The 20,125-nt window shown below is 38.4% G+C and overlaps 1 protein-coding gene across 3 annotated transcripts in view; it reads right to left on the reverse strand.

Annotated features, from left to right (window-relative positions):
* LOC128663812 (ceramide-1-phosphate transfer protein) overlaps window positions 1–20,125 on the reverse strand; it is a 56,440-nt gene that overhangs the window by 6,824 nt on the left and 29,491 nt on the right. For all 3 annotated transcript variants that reach the window (XM_053718334.1, XM_053718333.1, XM_053718331.1), the window contains exon 3: window positions 5,534–5,715. In XM_053718334.1, the coding sequence (XP_053574309.1) occupies window positions 5,534–5,715 (182 nt within the window). The remainder of the gene's footprint in view (window positions 1–5,533; window positions 5,716–20,125) is intronic.

Below are 20,125 nucleotides of genomic sequence, written 5' to 3' on the forward strand. Positions count from 1 at the left end.
GACTGCGGAGATTGAATTTTGCCACGTTAGTGGTGGTGAATGATTAGAGAAGCAGCTGTCTGATGACCGATGCTTGTTAAATGCAGTGTGCAGGTTCTCTTGTGAGAACCTGCAGCCGTAGTGGGTCAAAAGGCTTGCAAAACCTTTGATAAATTGACCCCTAAGGACAGCAACCTCAGAGCAGAACAGTTGTGAACTTGATGGCAGAGACTATACAGAATCAGAAACCACAGACTTCTGATCTGAATCCAAAAGTGAAGTCAAAAATTGGACAAAACACAGGTCAAACACATTAGGCAAAAATAGAGATCTTGCCCGGGGAACTATTTCAAACTGTGGGCAAGAAAATGTGGTCATCTTTTTAATGAACAATGTTATACAGACAGGGCAAGATTATAATTCGTGCACCAAATCTGTTTTTCACAATTGCGAAAACACAGTGCGCATTAAGGGTTTTGTGCATTTGGGGTTGCACAGGTATTACAAGTTGCAAAATAACTTATTTTGTGCGCGTTTTAACCTGCGTAATCGATAAAGCCAGATCGTGTGCACGTTCACGTATTCCCCCATAGAAGTCAATGGAGAAGACAAATAGAAAAAAAAACAACTAAAACTCTAATCTGTTGCACAAAGCCCATGACGTATTCTCCTTGAAAAGTGTAAATGAAAATGCGTATATTTCATATTGCAAGAATGCTTTGTTAATGGAATATGTTCTATTTATTTCTAAGTAAATTATTCTCTATATATGTGAAGATTTTTGGGTATATCGTGTTGCAGTTTTCTATCAGCCCCCTGGACCAGCATCACATTTCCTGGACCACTTTGAAGCCTGGCTTCAACATTTTCTCTCTTCTAATGTCCCTTCTCTCATCTTAGGGGACTTCAACATACCCCTTGATAATCCTAACATGCCTGCTGCCTCTAAACTTCTATCCCTTACCACCTCTTTAGGCCTGTCCCAATGGACAACATCTCCAACACACTGCAAAGGCAACTCCATAGACCTGGTCTTCACTAATCTCTGTGCTGTTTCCAACTCCCTTAACCTCCTCTTTCCTCTCTCTGACCACCATCTACTAACTTTCTCTCTTACTCTACCTGCTACATCTTTGCAAGCCCCCAACAAACTGCTACCTTACAGGAATTTAAATGACTTGGATCTCACAGACTTTTCCACTCAACTGAGTCCTCTGCTCTCTGACATTTCATTCCTCTCTTGTCCAAACCTCATGACTCTACAGTATAATTCGGCACTAAAATCAACACTTGACAAATCTGCACCCTCCACTCTTCGACATACATCAATCACAGGACGGCAGCCGTGGCACACTAAACAGACCAGATATATTCAGCGATGCTCACGGGCTGCTGAACGGCAGTGGAGGAAATCACGCACCTGTGCTGATTTCCAACATTATAAATTCACCCTTAAGTCCTACAACTCTGTACTCAGCCTGGCCAAACAAGTCTATTTCTCCTCCCTTGTGTCATCCAACCCCAGAAAGCTGTTCTCAACCTTTAACTCCATTCTATGTCCGCCTGCCCCCCCGCCCACTACCAACCTCACTGCTCAAATTATTGCTGATCACTTCAAAAATAAAATTGACACCATTAGAATAGAGATCTACACCTCACACCCCTCAAATCCAGCAATCCTACCTACCCCTTCTATTAACAAAAATCTATGCTACTTCCCTCCTGTAACAGAGGAAGAAGTCTCTGCACTCCTATTCTTGACTCATCTCACAACCTGCCCACTTGACCCTATTCCTTCACAACGTATTCCCTCTCTCTCTGCTTCACTAACCCCTACCCTAACTCATCTCTTTAACCAATCTCTCACCGCTGGCACATTTCCTGGCACATTCAAGCATGCGTCAATCATACCAATCCTAAAAAACCCTCCACCCCTTCTAACTATCGACCGGTCTCCTTACTTCCCTTTGCTTCAAAATTATTGGAACGACTAGGCTATAATCGGCTAACTCAATTTCTCAGAACTAACTCCTTACTTGATCCACTACAATCTGTTTTCCACCCTAAACACTCAACAGAAACCGCTCTTGCTAAAGTAACAAATGACCTGTTATCAGCTAAAGCAAAAGGCCATTACTCCTTACTAACTCTTCTTGACCTGTCCGCAGCTTTTGACACAGCTGACCATCCTCTCCTCTTAAAAATACTACATTCATTTGGCATCCGAGACACAGCTCTCTCCTGGTTTGCATCATATCTGTCAAACCGCTCGTTTTCAGTTTCCTTTAACAACATATCTTGTGATCCTATGCCTCTCTCAGTTGGAGTACTGCAAGGCTCTGTCTTGGGCCCCTTGCTTTTCTCTCTCTATACATCCTGCCTTGGAAAACGTATAGCCTCCTTTGGATTCCAGTACCACTTGTATGCTGATGATACCCAAATCTATCTTTACTCTCCCGATATCTCTCCCTCTTTACTCAACCAGATTTCTGACTGCCTCTCTGCAATTTACTCTTGGATGTCTTCACACTACCTCCAATTCAATCTGTCCAAAACTGAGCTGCTTCTTATCCCCCCTCTTCGAGACATCCAACACCTGACATTTCTCTGATGGTTGGATACTTTATTCTCAACACCTCACCCCAGGTCCGCTGTCTTGGGGTCACACTAGACTCAGAACTCACATTCAACCCACATATACAAGCACTTACCAAATCCTGCTGTTCACACCTACGCAACATTTCCAGAATTCGTCCCTTCCTTACTCAAAAAAACTACAAAAATACTTATTCATTCCCTCATTTTGTCACGCATTCATTATTGCAATCTACTCCTAAATGTCATTCCAAAACAGCCTCTCCTCCCTCCAATCTATTATGAATGCTTCTGCTAGACTCATTCACCTAAGTCGACGATCTACATCAGCTGCTCCGCTCTGCCAGTCTCTACACTGGCTCCCCATACACTCCAGAATACAATTTAAAGTATTAACCCTAACTTACAAAGCACTCAACAGTCTAACTCCCAACTATATTTCCTCTCTCATCGTGAAATATTCCCCATCCCGTCCTCTTCGATCAACCTCTGACGTACGTCTCTACACTCCTGTTATTTCTACGTCCCACTCCCGCCTCCAAGACTTTGCACGTGCTGTTCCTGTCCTCTCTACCCTGCTCCATAAGACTATCTCCAACCTTGTATAGCTTCAGACACTCCTTGAAAACTCACCTATTCAGAGAGGCTTACCATCTCTTCTCCATCCCTCATCCGAACCAAACTAATACATGAACTGCCTGACTCACTACTGCAACTACAACTGATGTGACAAGCTACCCCAACCTTATGTCTCTGCACCCTTAACCTATAGACTGTGAGCTCTCCGGAGCAGGGCCCTCTTCCTCCTGTACTAGATTTGTTTAGTTTTGTTGTGTTTTGTATTTTATCACAAATCTTTGTCATTGTATACCCCTATCATTGTACCCAACGCTACGGAATTTGGCAGCGCTTTACAAATAAATGATAATAATATATTTATAGCGAGATATGTATATGAATATATATACAGTATATATATGTCTAGATATCTCGACATCTATATGTGAATATCTCTCTGGAAATCAGTCTGAGATATTGTTTAATGTGCATAAGATTGTAATGTGAAATCTTCTCATTATCTCCATAGTTAAACATATCTCTATATATATAAATCCATGTTTCTCTATGTATGTGTATTTATGTCAATGTAAAATCTCTTTGTCTGCTTTTTTTTCCTAACACCGGAGATCTCCCATCTTTTAGCCCTTATAACTTTTGTGTGCAATATTTTTTTTTAAATAATTTTTAATAGACAGTGAGTGTAACTGTACTTTGTAATGTATTTTGGAAGTGTTTTCTGAATTTTTTATGTTGTGGAAAACTGTTAACTACAGCTCTACGAGCGCGGAACAGATTGTTGAGGAATAGGCGATTGAGCGTTAACAATCACGATTTTTCAAGACTTGTAATATCTGTGCAAAGAAATTTGGTTGAGAAAAGACCATATCGCACGTGGAAAATATATACCGCATAGTGTCACATTTATTTTATGGGAACATCACCACAACATTACAATTAAAAAATTGCGGAATTGCGCACACACCCCTTGTCACAGCTGTGAGTTGTGTGTTTAGCTCCATAATAATCAATTCAAGGGACATTAAACACTAAATACATCCCATGCACCTCCCTCTTGTTATGGGTGCTGCCATTTTGGAACCTAGGTTAGACTGCAGGTATCTGAATGTGCAAATGAATCAGCACTGGAATGCAGTTAAAGCTAGGTTTTAACATGGCAGCACCCATGACTGGAGGGAGGCGGGAAATAACCTCAATACTATGCTTATAAAATGTACTTAGTGAATTAAAAATGGAAAAAGTACACCCTCTATGAAACAGTCCTCTCTAACATATACACACAATAAAACTTTTAAAAAGTAAAAGAAAGATAAAAAAAAAATACCAGACACCCATGTCAGCTTTGAAATAGCAAAAGGTGCCAGTGAGAGGAGGGGAAATACCTAATTCTTTTTGAATTTAGCATCTTTGGCCAACAAATAGGTGGGGGGGAAAAATCACGTCCCTGGAAAATGGCAGCCCACAGTCAGCCCCTTGTTCTGTCTGCAAAGTTTCTGAGATGCCTCTCATTCTATCCAGCGAGACTTTTTTCTATAACAAAAGAGGTATTCTACAATACAATATTATACCCTTAAAGACATTAACATTTGCTTTGTTTTTTAAAGTGACAGTCTACTTCAGAATAGTTATTGTTTAAAAAGATAGATAATCCCTTTATTACCCATTCCCCAGTTTTTCACAGCCAACATGGTTATATGTATACACTTTTTACCTCTGTGATTACCTTGTAGCTAAGCCTCTGCAGACTGCCCCCTTATCTCAGTTCTTTTGGCAGACTTGATTTTAGCCAATTAGGGCCCTCTCACTTTAGTGTGCACAATGTTATCTATATGGCACACATGAACTAACACCCCCTAGCTGTGAAAAACTGTCAAATGCATTCAGATAAAAGGCGGCCTTCAAGGGTTTAGAAATTAAATTGGCATATGATCCTACCTAGGTTTAGCTTTCGACTAAGAATACCTTGAGAACAAAGCAGATTTGATGATAAAAGTAAATTGGAAAGTTGTTTAAAATGACATGCCCTATCTGATTCATGAAAGTTTAATTTTAACTAGACTGTCCCTTTAAGTTGTTGCGGTTGTATTCATTTTTACTGCTTAACAATAATAATTTCTCATTTCCTGTGCAAGATTACATGGACTAAGCACTATAGATATTAATAGAAGGGACGCCCACTAACAAAAATAGGTAAAGCAACCCTCAATTAATTTTGCATATGATCTCACCTTTACTCACTGTCACTTTGCAGCCTCATGCACATTTATGAATTTATCCTGTTGTCTGTTTTGTTGTTGTATTATTTATAAAAATAAATATGTATTGCAAGCCTATGTCTTCGTTAAGGTTATACTCATTCGCTAAACACTTATACACTCACTTGATTAACTCCCTCCACCCATTCAGATATTCTTCAAGCAGGACTTCCTTTTCTTCTGTGACGCTGTCGCGAAAAGCTGCAAGCATCTTAAATATTTGAAAGTCTTGCCTCTTGCAATTCTTCATAAATGTTTCTAATGCCTTGGTATCGTTTTTCAAGGAAGGGGTACCCTTTAACTGCAACTAGAGAAGAAAATCCTATAAGTAAATGCATTATTACCCACTAATGGCATATGCTTTATTTATTTTACATTTTTACTTAAAATAAAAGGTTATTCAACACACATTCATGAATTGTATATGTTCATTTGCTTGCTTTTGCTGTAAAAATTGTGCTGGTCCCACTCTCCCTAGCAAGGATGTAAATCAAATTACGTAAAGGCGTTCTCTCCATAAACTTTTTTAATGGGTGCACCCATTAACATTTGTTAATATTAAAGTTTTTCAATGTTTATTGGTCAGATTATCATTAAATACATTTATGTTGAATTATGCAATTAATTTGTGCTTTAGATACCAGAAGATGTTATAATATTAGAAAGTATTACACTGCCCCTACCCTTCTACTTCATAATGCCACCCTGCTGGCGAAATTGTCTGTGGAGAACACTGTGTAACCTAAATATGCCAAAAATGTAATTGTCTATACTAGCGGCATACCACATAGTGATTGTTTAGTGCAGTGCACAAACTCATTTACAGCCGTAGCCCTAATTGGCTGGTATTAAGATACCCTCAATGATTTTTTTCTTTTACCTTTTTTTTTTTATATTTTAGGCCTACATTACAAATGGAGCGTAACAATTTTAGTTCTATGGTGCTCTAACATCCTTACACCTAGATTACGAGTCTTGCGTTAGGGTTAAAATGCAGCGTTGGCCAGTCCCAACGCTGCTTTTTAACGCCCGCTGGTATTACGAGTCTTGCAGGTACAGGTGTACCGCTCAATTTTTTGGCCAGACTCGGAAAAAAACGCAAATCCACTTACGTCAATTGTGTATCCTATATTTTCAATGGGACTTGCATAGCGCCGGTATTACAAGTCTGACAAAAAGTGAGCGGTACACCCTCTCCTGTAAAGCCTGGTACCGCATTTTAAAGTCAGTGGTTAAGAGTTTTACACTACAAAGCTGTAGCATAAAACTCTTAACTAAAGTGCTAAAAAGTACACTAACACCTATTAACCTCTAAACTGAGGCCCTCCCACATCGCAAACACTAAAATAAAATTTTTAACCCCTAATCTGCCGAACCGGACATCGCCGCCACTATAATAAATATATTAACCTCTAAACTGCTGCACTCCTGCCTCAGAAACATTAGTTAAATATTATTAACCCCTAATCTGCCGTCCCTAACATCGCCAACACCTACCTACATTTATTAACCCCTAATCTGCCGCCCCCTACACCGTCGCCACTATATTAAAGTTATTAACCCCTAAATCTAAATCTAACCCTAACCCCCCTAACTTAAATATAATTTAAATAAATCTAAATAAAATAACTATCATTAACTACATTATTCCTATTTAAAACTAAATACTTACCTATAAAATAAACCCTAACCTAGCTACACTATAACTAATAATTACATTGTAGCTAGCTTAGGGTTTATTTTTATTTTACAGGCAAGTTTGTATTTATTTTAGCTAGGTAGAATAGTTATTAAATAGTTATTAACTATTTAATAACTCCTTAGTTAAAAAAACACAAAAGTACCTGTAAAATAAAACATAACCTAAGTTACAATTACACCTAACACTACACTATAATTAAATTAATTCCCTAAATTAAATTAAATTATCTAATGTACAAAAACAAACACTAAATTACAGAAAATAATAAAATAATTACATGATTTTTAAACTAATTAAACCTAATCTAATCCCCCTAACAAAATAAAAAAGCCCCCCCCAAAATAAAAAAAGCCCTACCCTAAACTAAATTACAAATAGCCCTTAAAAGGGCCTTTTATGGGGCATTGCCCCAAAGTAATCAGCTCTTTTACCTGTAAAAACATTACAAATACCCCCCCCATCATTAAAACCCACCACCCACACAACCAACCCTACTCTAAAACCCACCCAATACCCCCTTAAAAAACCTAACACTAACCCCTTGAAGATCACCTAACTGAGAGACGTCTTCACCCAACCGGGCCGAAGTCCTCAACGAAGCCGGTAAAATTCTTCATCCAACCGGGCAGAAGTGGTCCTCCAGACGGGCAGAAGTCTTCATCCAGACGGCATCTTCTATCTTCATCCATCCGGCGCGGTCCATCTTCAAGACATCTGACGCGGAGCATCCTCTTCTTTCGATGGCTAACGACGAATGAAGGTTCCTTTAAATGACATCATCCAAGATGGCATCCCTTCAATTCCGATTGGCTGATAGAATTCTATCAGCCAATCTTGGATGACGTCATTTAAAGGAACCTTCATTCGTCGTTAGCCATCGGAAGAAGAGGATGCTCCGCGTCAGATGTCTTGAAGATGGACCCGCTCCGCGCCGGATGGATTAAGATAGAAGATGCTGTCTAGATGAAGACTTCTGCCCGTCTGGAGGACCACTTCTGCTCGGTTGGATGAAGACTTCTCCCGGCTTTGTTAAGAACTTCTGCCCGGTTGGGTGAAGAAATCTCCCGGTAAGGTGATCTTCAAGGGGTTAGTGTTTTTTTAAGGGGGTATTGGGTGGGTTTTAGAGTAGGGTTGGTTGTGTGGGTGGTGGGATTTAATATTGGGGGGGATATTTGTATTTTTTTTTTACAGGTAAAAGAGCTGATTACTTTGGGGCAATGCCCCACAAAAGGCCCTTTTAAGGGCTATTTGTAATTTAGTGTAGGGTAGGGCTTTTTTATTTTGGGGGGGCTTTTTTATTTTGTTAGGGGGATTAGATTAGGTGTAATTAGTTTAAAAATCTTGTAATTATTTTATTATTTTCTGTAATTTAGTGTTTGTTTTTGTACTTTAGATAATTTAATTTAATTTAGGGAATTCATTTAATTATAGTGTAGTGTTAGGTGTAATTGTAACTTAGGTTATGTTTTATTTTACAGGTACTTTTGTATTTGTTTTTAACTAGGTAGTTATTAAATAGTTAATAACTATTTAATAACTATTCTACCTAGTTAAAATAAATACAAACTTGCCTGTAAAATAAAAATAAACCCTAAGCTAGCTACAATGTAATTATTAGTTATATTGTAGCTAGCTTAGTGTTTATTTTATAGGTAAGTATTTAGTTTATTTAATGTAGTTAATGATAGTTATTTTATTTAGATTTATTTAAATTATATTTAAGTTAGGGGGGGTAGGGTTAGACTTAGGTTTAGGGGTTAATAACTTTAATATAGTGGCGGCGATGTTGGGGGCAGCAGATTAGGGGTTCATAAGTGGCAGTGGTGTCCGGAGCGGCAGATTAGGGGTTAATAATATAATGCAGGTGTTGGCGATGTCGGGGGCAGCAGATTAGGGGTTAATAAGTGTAAGATTAGGGGTGTTTAGACTCGAGGTTCATTTTAGGGTGTTAGGTGTAGATATAAAATGTGTTTCTCCATAGGAATCAATGGGGCTGCGTTAGGAGCTGAACGCTGCTTTTTTGCAGGTGTTGTTTTTTTTTTTAAGCCGGCTCTCCCCCATTGAATCCTATGGGGAAATCGTGCACGAGCATGTTTAGCCAGCTCACCACTAACGTAAGCAGCGCTGGTATTTAGGTGAGATGTGGAGCTAAATTTTGCTCTTCGATCACTTTTCTGTGGTTAACGCCGGGTTTGTAAAAACCCGTAATACCAGCACTGTCTGTAAGTGAGCGGTGAGCATAAACTGCTCGTTAGCACCGCATAGCGAGGGTGCACTAACATTTGAGGTCGGATAGCAAGGGTCAGGACCTGGGCAAGATTAATTTGTGGGGTCCCTCAACCCAAAAGGCAGGCCTCGCAAGGGTGCACTAAATTCCTCACATAATAAACTTCTATGAGGTGTGCTGCAAAAATTACAGTCCTTGCTGTAAAAAGAAGGTGCACTAACCAGAAGGGGAAATAGTTTTAAACTATGCTAATCAGGGGCAGAACTACCATTGCAGCAATCTATCTATCTATATATCTATCTACAGAGCAGCAGGTATATTATTACTATTACTATTAAGTTACCTTTGCACCAGAGCCCTCTGTTGAGTAGGTCTGCTACTGATGCTTTATCTATCTATCTATCTATCTATCTATCTATCTATCTATCATCTATTTATCTATCTGTTTAATATTAAAATAAAATTTTAAATTATCATTTAAAGATATTCATTTGTATGTGTGTGGATTTGTATGAGTTTATGGGGCCGAATTATCAATGTGCGAGCGGACATGATACGAAGTAGCGTATCATATCCGCTGCAAATCGCTGCCCATCGATAAATGCCGACATTATACGCTGTCGGCATTTATCATTGCACCAGCAGTTCTTGTGATCTCTGTCCGCCGCCTCAGAGCAGGTGCACAGGTTACGGAGCAGCGGTCTACTTGAAAATTTGGCCCCTATGTATATATGTGAGTGTATGCATGTATGTGCATATGTGTATGTTTGTATGTAAGTATGTATGTATGTGCATGTGTCTATATGTGTGTATGTATGGATGTGCGAGTGTGTATGTATGTAACTATGTATGTGTGTGTATATATATATATATATATATATATATATATTAGAGCTGCGCATCTTCACCTGTCTCACGATTCGATTCGATTACGATTATCATCGTAACTATTCAATACGATTCGATTCTACGATGCATCGCGATGCATCACGATTACTGCACTATTTCTGCCCAATTTTTAAAATTTTCAGAAAAAAAAATTCAAGCAGTCAAAGTATTGAAATAAACTCTTTTTTTATTTTATTAGCTCAAAAAAGGACACTCTTCCTGTGGCAAAGTCTGAACACAGCAAACAACAACAGTTTATAGAACAGTAAATACTAAATGGCAATTGTTGTATTGGTTTGGAAACAATATTATGGCATCAAACTGTAGTTACAGAGTACGTACGTAGTGTAAAAAGTGCAGTGCTCACAGTGTACTTCTTCAATAAAAGAAAATATTTAAATGTATATATTATATATAGTAAAGTAAGTACACTATACACTTGTAAAGAAACATGAACAACAAATAAATGTCTAACCTATCTATGTTGGTTTTAATTTAATTTCTTTACTTACTTAGTACTAATAATAATATAATAATATACATTAAATTAAAACCAAAATAGATAGGTTAAGCTTAAGTTACCACCATAATACTTTATTTGTGTGAAAATTGTCCTCAGAAAACAAAACATAAATCCCTTATAGGTACAAAATTACAGGTGCAGTCCACTGTGCCTTCATGACTGTCAATTTGTGGCAAACAAACATCACGTGAAGAATCTGGAACACAACACACAGCACAGAGTGTGCACACAACACACATGTGATTGTGACATATACAATTAGTTTACACAGTTACAGACTTACAATAGTACTAGAGAGAGAGACATTTAAAACAAGTAGCATTGAACTGAACTACTATAACTAACTAGTAGTTTCTTCTTGATGATTATATTATCTTTATGGGATCACAAATATAATTAGTTAGTTATTAGTTACTGTTAAAGCAGTACTACACACAACTGAACAGTGACTGAGTCTGTCACTGAACAGTACACAGCAGTCACACACAAACAAACAATACATAAAAAAGGACACAGACATCAAGGAGTAAATCATGGTGAAGAAAGGGTGGCACGCCACTCACCTGAGGTGTGTGTGCTTTATTTTTGTATTGTGCTGTTGTGTGTGGCACTGTGTGCTGTGTGTGCTGTACTGTCTGTAGTGTACAGTATATTTGTGATCCAATAAAGATTTACTCAAGGTTTACTCAAGGCTTTTCCTTCCCCTATAGTGGTTTGGCTTCAGTCTCACTCTCTGCATAGTGCACTCATAGACACTGACAGTTAGACACTGACAGTCACATTCACTAGACACTCAGACACTAGAGACACAGTGGGACACACACACAAACAAAAACATTCAAAGGCACCACAGCCAGTCAGCCACAGTCACACTCACACTCATAGACACTTAGACACTGGGACAGACACACAATCACATACAAACAAAAACATTCAAAGGCAGTTAATACACTCATCTCACACACACTCATAGATAGATACATACAAACTTTTCAAACTGGCACTCACTCACTCACAGTCACACTCACACACTCATAAAGACAGTTAGACAGTACACAGTACACATTGTTATTGTTAACTTAACTGGTTGGTTATATTAGGTTAACCCCTACAGATCTGCCTGGGAGTGGGATGGCATTTGGGATTGGGATCATAAACAAAAACATATGATATCTTTCTTAAAGGGTCTATTTAAAATAGACAATTTTTAGTGTGAATAATATTAATAATCCCTTATGCACTATGCACTCACTGCATTGCAAACAATACAGGGGTGTGCTGTAAACAATAGCACAACATCTACAAAACAGAGTACTTCCTGATTGGCAAACATCACAGTAACACTAGAAGTAGTAATAGACATTATACAACAAGTAGCATTGAACTACTAGATTTACTAACTTTGATTATCTTTATGGGATCACAAATATATTGTTACACAACACACACACAGTCACAGTCACACACAGTCAAACAATACCAAAAAACCCACACATCATAAAAAGAGTGAATCATGGTGAAGGGTGACACTGACACGCACACATGAGGTGTGTGCAGTTGTGTGTTGTTTCTTTTGTATTGCTTGTGTGTGTGTGTGACTGTGACAGAGTGACGTGGTCGGTCGTGTCGTGTAGTGTACTAGTATATTTTGTGATCCAACAAAGATTTACTCAAGGTTTTAAGCTTCATTTTTCAAAAAGCTATAAGCTATATAACAGTAACAAATATAAAATAACTTAACAGTAGTCTGCACTGGGCAGTGGGGCACACAGCACATTCTTCTGGATGTGCCAAAAAACATTAAATATTAATATTATAAACCTGAATCACTACTCAGAATTATGGAATATGTAGGTTTTTCTGTAAGAACACTAGTTGATCCACATGCTCTGGTTTGAGGGTGCTTCTTTTTGCCGTTACCACATCTCCTGCAGTGGAGAAAACCCGCTCTGCAGACACGCTTGTACCTGGGATACACAAGTATCGCTTTGACAAATGAGAGAGGAGGGGCAGAGATGGGGTGAGAGGCAGAGATGGGGCTTTACAATATTTCTCTATTTCCTCTTCAGCCTTGGCATAGGGGGTCTTGGGTTCTATTGTACCTTCAGTGTCAGTGAAAGACTGTCCCAGCAAAGTCATGAGCAGCGATGTGGACTTTCTTTTGGGAGGAGAAGGGTTATCCTCCTCGATGGGTGATTCTTCTTCCAGAGTTTCTTTTCCCTCAGGCAGTGGCACTTCATCCACGTTTGTCCTCCTAGATGTAACTGTACTACTACACTCAATCTGTGTTTGAACAAAAGAATAGAAAAAATAGCATTCATTATTACCTCGAGCAGCCAGCCAGCTAATGCTATGTGTGTGCTCAGAGAGACAGTAATGCATAAATAAATGCATGCAACAGCTCACATCTATTAGGAAGGACTCGGGAGTGGACGGAGGAGGAGGAAAGTTGACTGACTGTGGCGTTTTCAAACTGACTTATATAATAAACCTTGTACTCATTAAACTAGCTACTAATCAAGCTACTGCTAGCTAAGTCTATTTTGTATGGATGGATGGTATGTTTTATGTTTGTTTTCAATTTATACATTTTTCAAGAAACATGATGCAATTAAAATTACCTCCAAGGATGCAGCCTCCTCAGTCACTCCTCTGTATATCTCCAATCTCTCCTCCTCTGTGAGAATAAAAGGCAGTCCCTTAAAACGAGGATCCAGGGCAGAGGCTGTATAAAGTATCTTCTTCTCTGCCTCATTGCTGTACCTCTTCAGGAGATCTGTTTTGATGGCATTCTTGATCTCATGGATCATGGGTGTGTCTCCCATGGTGTCTGTCATGTTCTGGAGCAGTTGTGCATTTAGAGGGGCAATGAGAGAAACAGTTGGATTGCGCTCTTCTGACATCAGTGTGGTTGCATCTTTCATTGGCTTTAATGCACTCACAGCATCCTCTGCATTTGACACATCCGTTTCGTTGAGAGTGCAGAGATCTGACTCACTTTTTCTGACTTCTGGAGACAACAATGTGGCACAGATTGCAGGTTGCTGTTCTAGGAACCTCTCGACCATGTCATATGAGCTGTTCCACCTTGTTGTCACATCAGTTATCAGCTTATGATTCTTCAGGCCAAGACATTTCTGTTTTTCTTTCAGACAGTGGTTTGCTGTAGTGCTGCGGTGAAAAAATGTTGATATTCGTCGCACTCTGCCTAAAAGCCTGGAGAGCGTGGCCACTTTCAGCGCCCGCTGGGATGCGAGATTCAGTGTATGGGCGAAGCATTTTACATGAGGGAATTTTCCAACTTGAGCAGCAACAATCATGTTCGACGCATTGTCGGTCACAAGCACTACAGATTTATCGGACAGCTGCCATTCTTCCACGACACGAGACAGTAGCTCTGCCAGATGAGAACCCGTGTGAGACTCATAAACTGCTCTCGTTTGCAGCACATGCGACAAGATCTTCCAGTCCTTGCTAACGTAATGTGCAGTTACTGTTACATAAGACTCCGTCGTGACTGAAGTCCATGAATCACACGTTATTGCGACTCGACTGGCTTGGCTCATTGATGCAATTACCTGAGCTTTTGTTTCGTGGTAGAGTGCAGGTATAACGTTTTCTGTTAAGTGATTGCGTGACGGGATCTTATAACGTGGCTCTAGTGTCTTCAACAGGTTGCGAAACCCAAGGTTTTCCACAACAGAGTAAGGCCGTAGGTCCTTCGCTATGAAAGTTGCCACAGCTTTGGTTATTCTCTTCCCTTTTTCAGAGTTGGGTGGCAAAGTTGACAGCATTGCATCAATTCTTGGCTGATGAGCTTCAGCTAGTCTTGTTATTTCCTTGGCAGTGGCACTGGCTCAAGTTAGTAGTATTCCCTAGGTATTTAATTTTTGTGTGACAGGCTTTACAAACCGCGTGTGTCTTGTCCAATTCGTGCTTTCCAGTATGTTCATAAAATCCAAAATGTGCCCAGATGCTTGCTTTTAAAATGCTAGGTGCATTTTTTATCTCTCTATCTTTTTTGTCTCCCTCTGTCATTTTAGCATGACATGTACATATGTGACGGATGATGTTGTTGTCAACGTCGAACTCTGTCAGTGTTAAAAAAAAAGAAAAAACACTAAGTTCCAGTTGTCAAAATGTCAAGCCGCAAATTTAAAATCAACAAGTACTAGTAACTTCAACTACTTTGCCAATGCCATACATTTTGCGAACATAAATTTTAAAACAAATTGCATTGCAGGGGACATCACTCACTCACTGACACTGTAAGTTACTGTAATATTACACACTTAAAGGTGCAATGAAACCCAAACATTTACTTTCATGATTCAGATAGAGAATACAATTTTAAAAAACATCATAACTAACTTCTATTATTTAATTTGCTTCATACTTCTCAGATATCGTTTGTTGATGACATATTAGCAATGCATTGCACAGCACACACATTACTTACTATATAATACTTAGTGCACAAGGAGGAGGCTAATAGGCTATGCATTTCAACAAAGGATAAGCAAATTATATAATAGGGAAAGTTGTTTAAAATTGCATGCACTTTCTTGAATCACAAAATGGGTTTTATGGCCTTTAGTTTAGTATGTTTAAAAAATGCAGCTTTTAGCCTTGTTAAGTTTTGTTAACTTATAAAATAAAAACAAGGATTGGGTTCTTCGGATTGGCATCTTTTAAGAGAGCACTCAGAGTCAGCACATGCATGCAATTGCATTGCATATTAAATTGCATATATAAAATGTATTATATTAAAAAAATAAATACTATTATTATATATAAAAAGTGTATATTATTAAAATATTAGAACTTCAGACCAGGCCATCCATCCATGTGAAAAACATGTAGATATAGATAGATACAGATTAGACTAATAGAGACACACATTAGACAATAATAGTATACTATATTTATTTATAATGCAATATTATTCAATAATGCAGCAATTAATTATGCATCAGCCTGAGCCTCAGTCAGCTCAGCAGTAGTAGTAGTACATAGTACGTTAAGTAAACAAGGCAAGTATTTAATTGTACCCCTTATTGTGTAATAAATGTGTACCCCTTATTGATTTGCTCTTTAAGTAAGTTAATAATTAGTTTACCTATGGCAAGTAGGCAGTTGAGGCAATAGGCAAGGCATGGCAATGGCAATTATGGCATGGCATTGGCAAAATGTACGACGTTTAACTAAGCAGTTAGTTAGTCTAATTCTCACCATAGGTCTCCTCCTCTGTCTCCCACAAAATAAAAATGAGCCCGCCGTGTAGCTGTATACCGCCGTGTATACTCGGAGTCGGAATCGTCATCACATTCACCATCATCAATCTCAGGCAACACACTCCTGCTTTGCTCCTACTGCGTAACTTCGGCACTTCCAGAGACCGCCCATGGAGCGCCCATGTTGCTTTATTGGGTGACGTGACGTCAGTGACTTCAAAACGATGTACCGCGCACTTTCGCGCACTTTCTGTTACTTGTCCTGGAGGCTGGTCACGTGGGTAACGTTAATCGATTATCGCGTCTCAGCGCATCGATGCAGAATCGTTTCATGCCGCATCGCGATGCATCGTCAAAACGATTATTTTTGACAGGCCTGATATATATATGTGTGTGTGTATATGTGTGTATATATGTGTATGTATGTATGTATGCATGCATTCATGTGTGTGTGTGTATGTATGTATGTATATGTGTGTGTGTATGTATGTGTGTGTGTGTATATGTGTGTGTGTGTGTGTATATATATATATATATATATATATATGTGTGTGTGTATGCATGTATGTGCATGTGTGTGTGTATATGTGTGTATGTGCGTATGTATATGTGCCTATGTATGTATGCATGCGCATGTGTGTGTATATGTGTGTATGTATGTATGTGCATGTGTGTATGTATGTGTGTTTATGTGTGTCTATGTGTGTATGGATGTGTTTGTATGTGTCTATGTGTGTATGTATGTGTGTGTATGTATGTATGTATGTATGTGCATGTGTGTGCAATAGTGACATTGCTGCTAGTTGTAGGTACTCCTGTTAACTGTTTTTATGTATGAAAGAACTACAACATATTGTGTTAACTTTAAAACTAGCACAAACTCTAGTCATAACTCTGACCACAACTGATATCTTGTATCTGAGTTTGACATTGTGACACAGGAATAGTATGGGCATCTCATAATATTAGATATCTTGTTCCTGTATAATGCAATACTATTTAAATAATTCTGTTGTTAAGACTTTCTAAAAACATTTGATTAAATGTATGAGGTGAAGTAACACTTTCTGGCAATAGCTAGCATGCCAGCATAAGAACAGAAAACGGTATAAGTGGAACCCCTACTACTATCTAATGTGTTTTAACTTTATGCGATTATCAAAGACTTATATTACTTAAAGGGACATTTTAGTGACAACAAATGCTGCATTTTGTATGGGAATTATTTTTTTTTTAACAAATAGTAAACAAATGATAAGCATGGATACATGGGTATGCTCTAACCTTTGGCTTTTTTTCACCTAAAACAAAATGGAGGTTTCCCTTGAGTAGAGTTTTACTTGTTTAACTGTTTTGAGGAAATCTCATGCATAGTGAAAGAAGGAAGGGAGTTTGTTTAAAAGAATAATGATGTAATAAAATAGATAAAAAAAGGAAAAGATTAAATATTTTACCAAAAAACATCATATATATATATATATATATTTAAGAATAAGTAGAACATATCTGCCACGTGAAGAATATTGGAATGTGAAACATTCATATTTCCTGTCAGGTTAGCGCACTTAAGAAAATGCAATTAAGTTTGCGTAAGTGTGAGGGTATTAGCTTTTTTTCCCACTTTTTGTGCTCCATTGCATTCTATGCGGAACTACGTTAACGCAGTTGCGGTTAGTGCTTGTGTGAAAATGTTTGACTTTAAACTTGTAATACGTGTGGTACTTTACGCACACTAAAAGCTTACTTCTAGCAGAGCTAGTGCGTCAGGTTCCCGTAATAAAAATAACCAGCTTTTAATAAATAGGGCCCATATTGTGTAGGTCCTGTTGGAAATAGGCCACTGTTAGCTGTTTGAGTAGCCGCAAACTATTAATGCGAGTTCATGAGGTATAGATAAATGTACATTATAAATATAGTCACAGTAGAAGCAATCACTAACTTTTACTAGATGCATTTTTGCTTAATGTATACTATAATCAAGTTTGTTACGCGTCCGTCGCCAGTTGCGCGCACAGCCAAAAGAATGTAGGCTGCCCACACAGCCAAACAAAGCCCGCACAAAGTATTAACAAAATAAAACTAACTGCCCCTATGAAGTATTAACAAAAAAAATCTAACCACCCACAGGAATTATTAACAAAAAAAAAACCTAACCGCCCGCACGAAGTATTAACAAAAAAACAAACTAACCGCCAGCACAAAGTATTAACCAAAAAAAAAAACGAACCCTTAAACCACCAAACCCCCACAACACAAACTACCAGTCCCTTAAATTGCCAAACCCCCACAACAAAAACTACCTAATTACACTATTAACCCCTAAATCGCAAAATCCTCTACAACGCCAACTACCTAATTACACTATTAACCCCTAAACCGCCAACCCCCACAACGCAAAACAATTAATCTAATCACTAAGCCCCCTAAACTAAAACCCCATAACTTAATCCTAATTATATAAAATAAAAATTACAAGATTTAAGATTAAATAAAAAAAACTAATATTACAAAAATTAAAAAACACTAAAATTACAAAAAATAAAAAAAATCTAAAATTAATGAAAAAAATAAACGTAATTATCTAAAATAAAGATTTTTAAACCTAAACTAATACTACTATAAAAAAGCGCCCCCCCATAACACTAAACTACCAAGAGCCCTTAAAAGCGGCTTTTGTAGGGCATTGCCCTAAGTTAAACAGCTCTTTTACCTAAACAAATTACAAAGTACCCAGTAACAGTTAAACCCACCACCCGACCAAACCCCCCAAAATAAAAAACCTAAGCTACCCATTGCCCCTAAAGGGGCATTTGTATAGACATTGCCCTTAAAAGGGCAATCAGCTCTTTTGCTGCCCATTAAAATAAAAAAACCCTAATCTAAAACCCCCCTCACTAAACTAAACTACCAATAGCCCGTAAAAGGGCCTTTTGTAGAGCATTGCCCTAAAGCGAACAGCTCCTTTAACCCCCACCCACACAACACCCCAAAATAAAAAAAAACAAGTCTAAAAAAACCTATGCTACCCATTGCCCCTTTGTATGGGCACTGCCCTTAAAAGGGTAATCGGCTCTTTTGCTGCCCATTAAAAAAAAAATCCCTTATCTAAAAAAAAAAAACACACCCAAAAAAAAGTCTAACCCGAAATAGGTACTTACAGTTCCTGAAGTCCGGCGGTGAAGGTCTTCTTCCAAGCGGCTCCAACTTCATCCAGCGCGGGGACCTCTTCTATCTTCATCCAGAGAGAAGAAGAATGAAGATTTCGCCGCCTGGAAGAAGACCTTCACCGCCAGACTTCAGGAACTTTGAGTACCTATTTTGGGGTTAGACTTTTGTTTTGTTTTTTTTGGGTTTTTTTTGGGGTGTTTTTTTTTTAATGGGCAGCAAAATAGATCATTGCCCTTTTAAGGGCATTGCCCATAAAAAGGTTTTTTTATTTTGGGGGGTTGTGTGGGTGGGGGGGTTACTTTTAGGTTAAATTAGAGTTAAATAAATTCTTACATCTCCTATCATTTTCTTATCAAAAGACAACAATGAAACTGAAACTAATATTTGTAGAATAAATGCTTTATATTTTTGCAAGCCATGTTTGAAAGCCCATTGTGATGAGAGTGGGAGCTGACGTCACCGGATGGGGGCATGGATTATAGCCGGGATTGTCTGTGTCGCAGTTACTAAGTTAGATGGGTTGTGCAAGCTGTATACTTCTATGCTCTGCAATAAAATAGTGTTGTACCTTCTATGCTGTGTCCTGCATCTCATGACATGGTGTCAGAAGTACTTGCCTACGCTTCTGTTTACTAGGTAGTGACGATGTCAAAGTTTACCCCACCTGAACCTTTTGATTTCTCTCAGCCTGCAGCTTGGCCCACATGGTGTCAGCGGTTTCAACGCTTCAGGATTGCTTCCAAGCTGGACAAGGAGAGTGTTGAAGTACAAGTTAATTCTCTTTTATACTCTATGGGGAAAGATGTGGAGACAGTGTTTAATGCCTTTACATTCCAAGAAGAGGAAGAATTTGACTTTAAAATAGTTATGAGCAAACTCAGTGCTCACTTTGTGCCCAAAAGAAATGTGATTCATCAGAGGACTTGTTTTCACAAACATGCTCAGCGTGTGGGAGAATCTGAAAAGTAATTTGTG

This window comes from Bombina bombina, chromosome 6 (genome assembly GCF_027579735.1).
Source record: "Bombina bombina isolate aBomBom1 chromosome 6, aBomBom1.pri, whole genome shotgun sequence".
Lineage (NCBI taxonomy): Eukaryota > Metazoa > Chordata > Amphibia > Anura > Bombinatoridae > Bombina > Bombina bombina.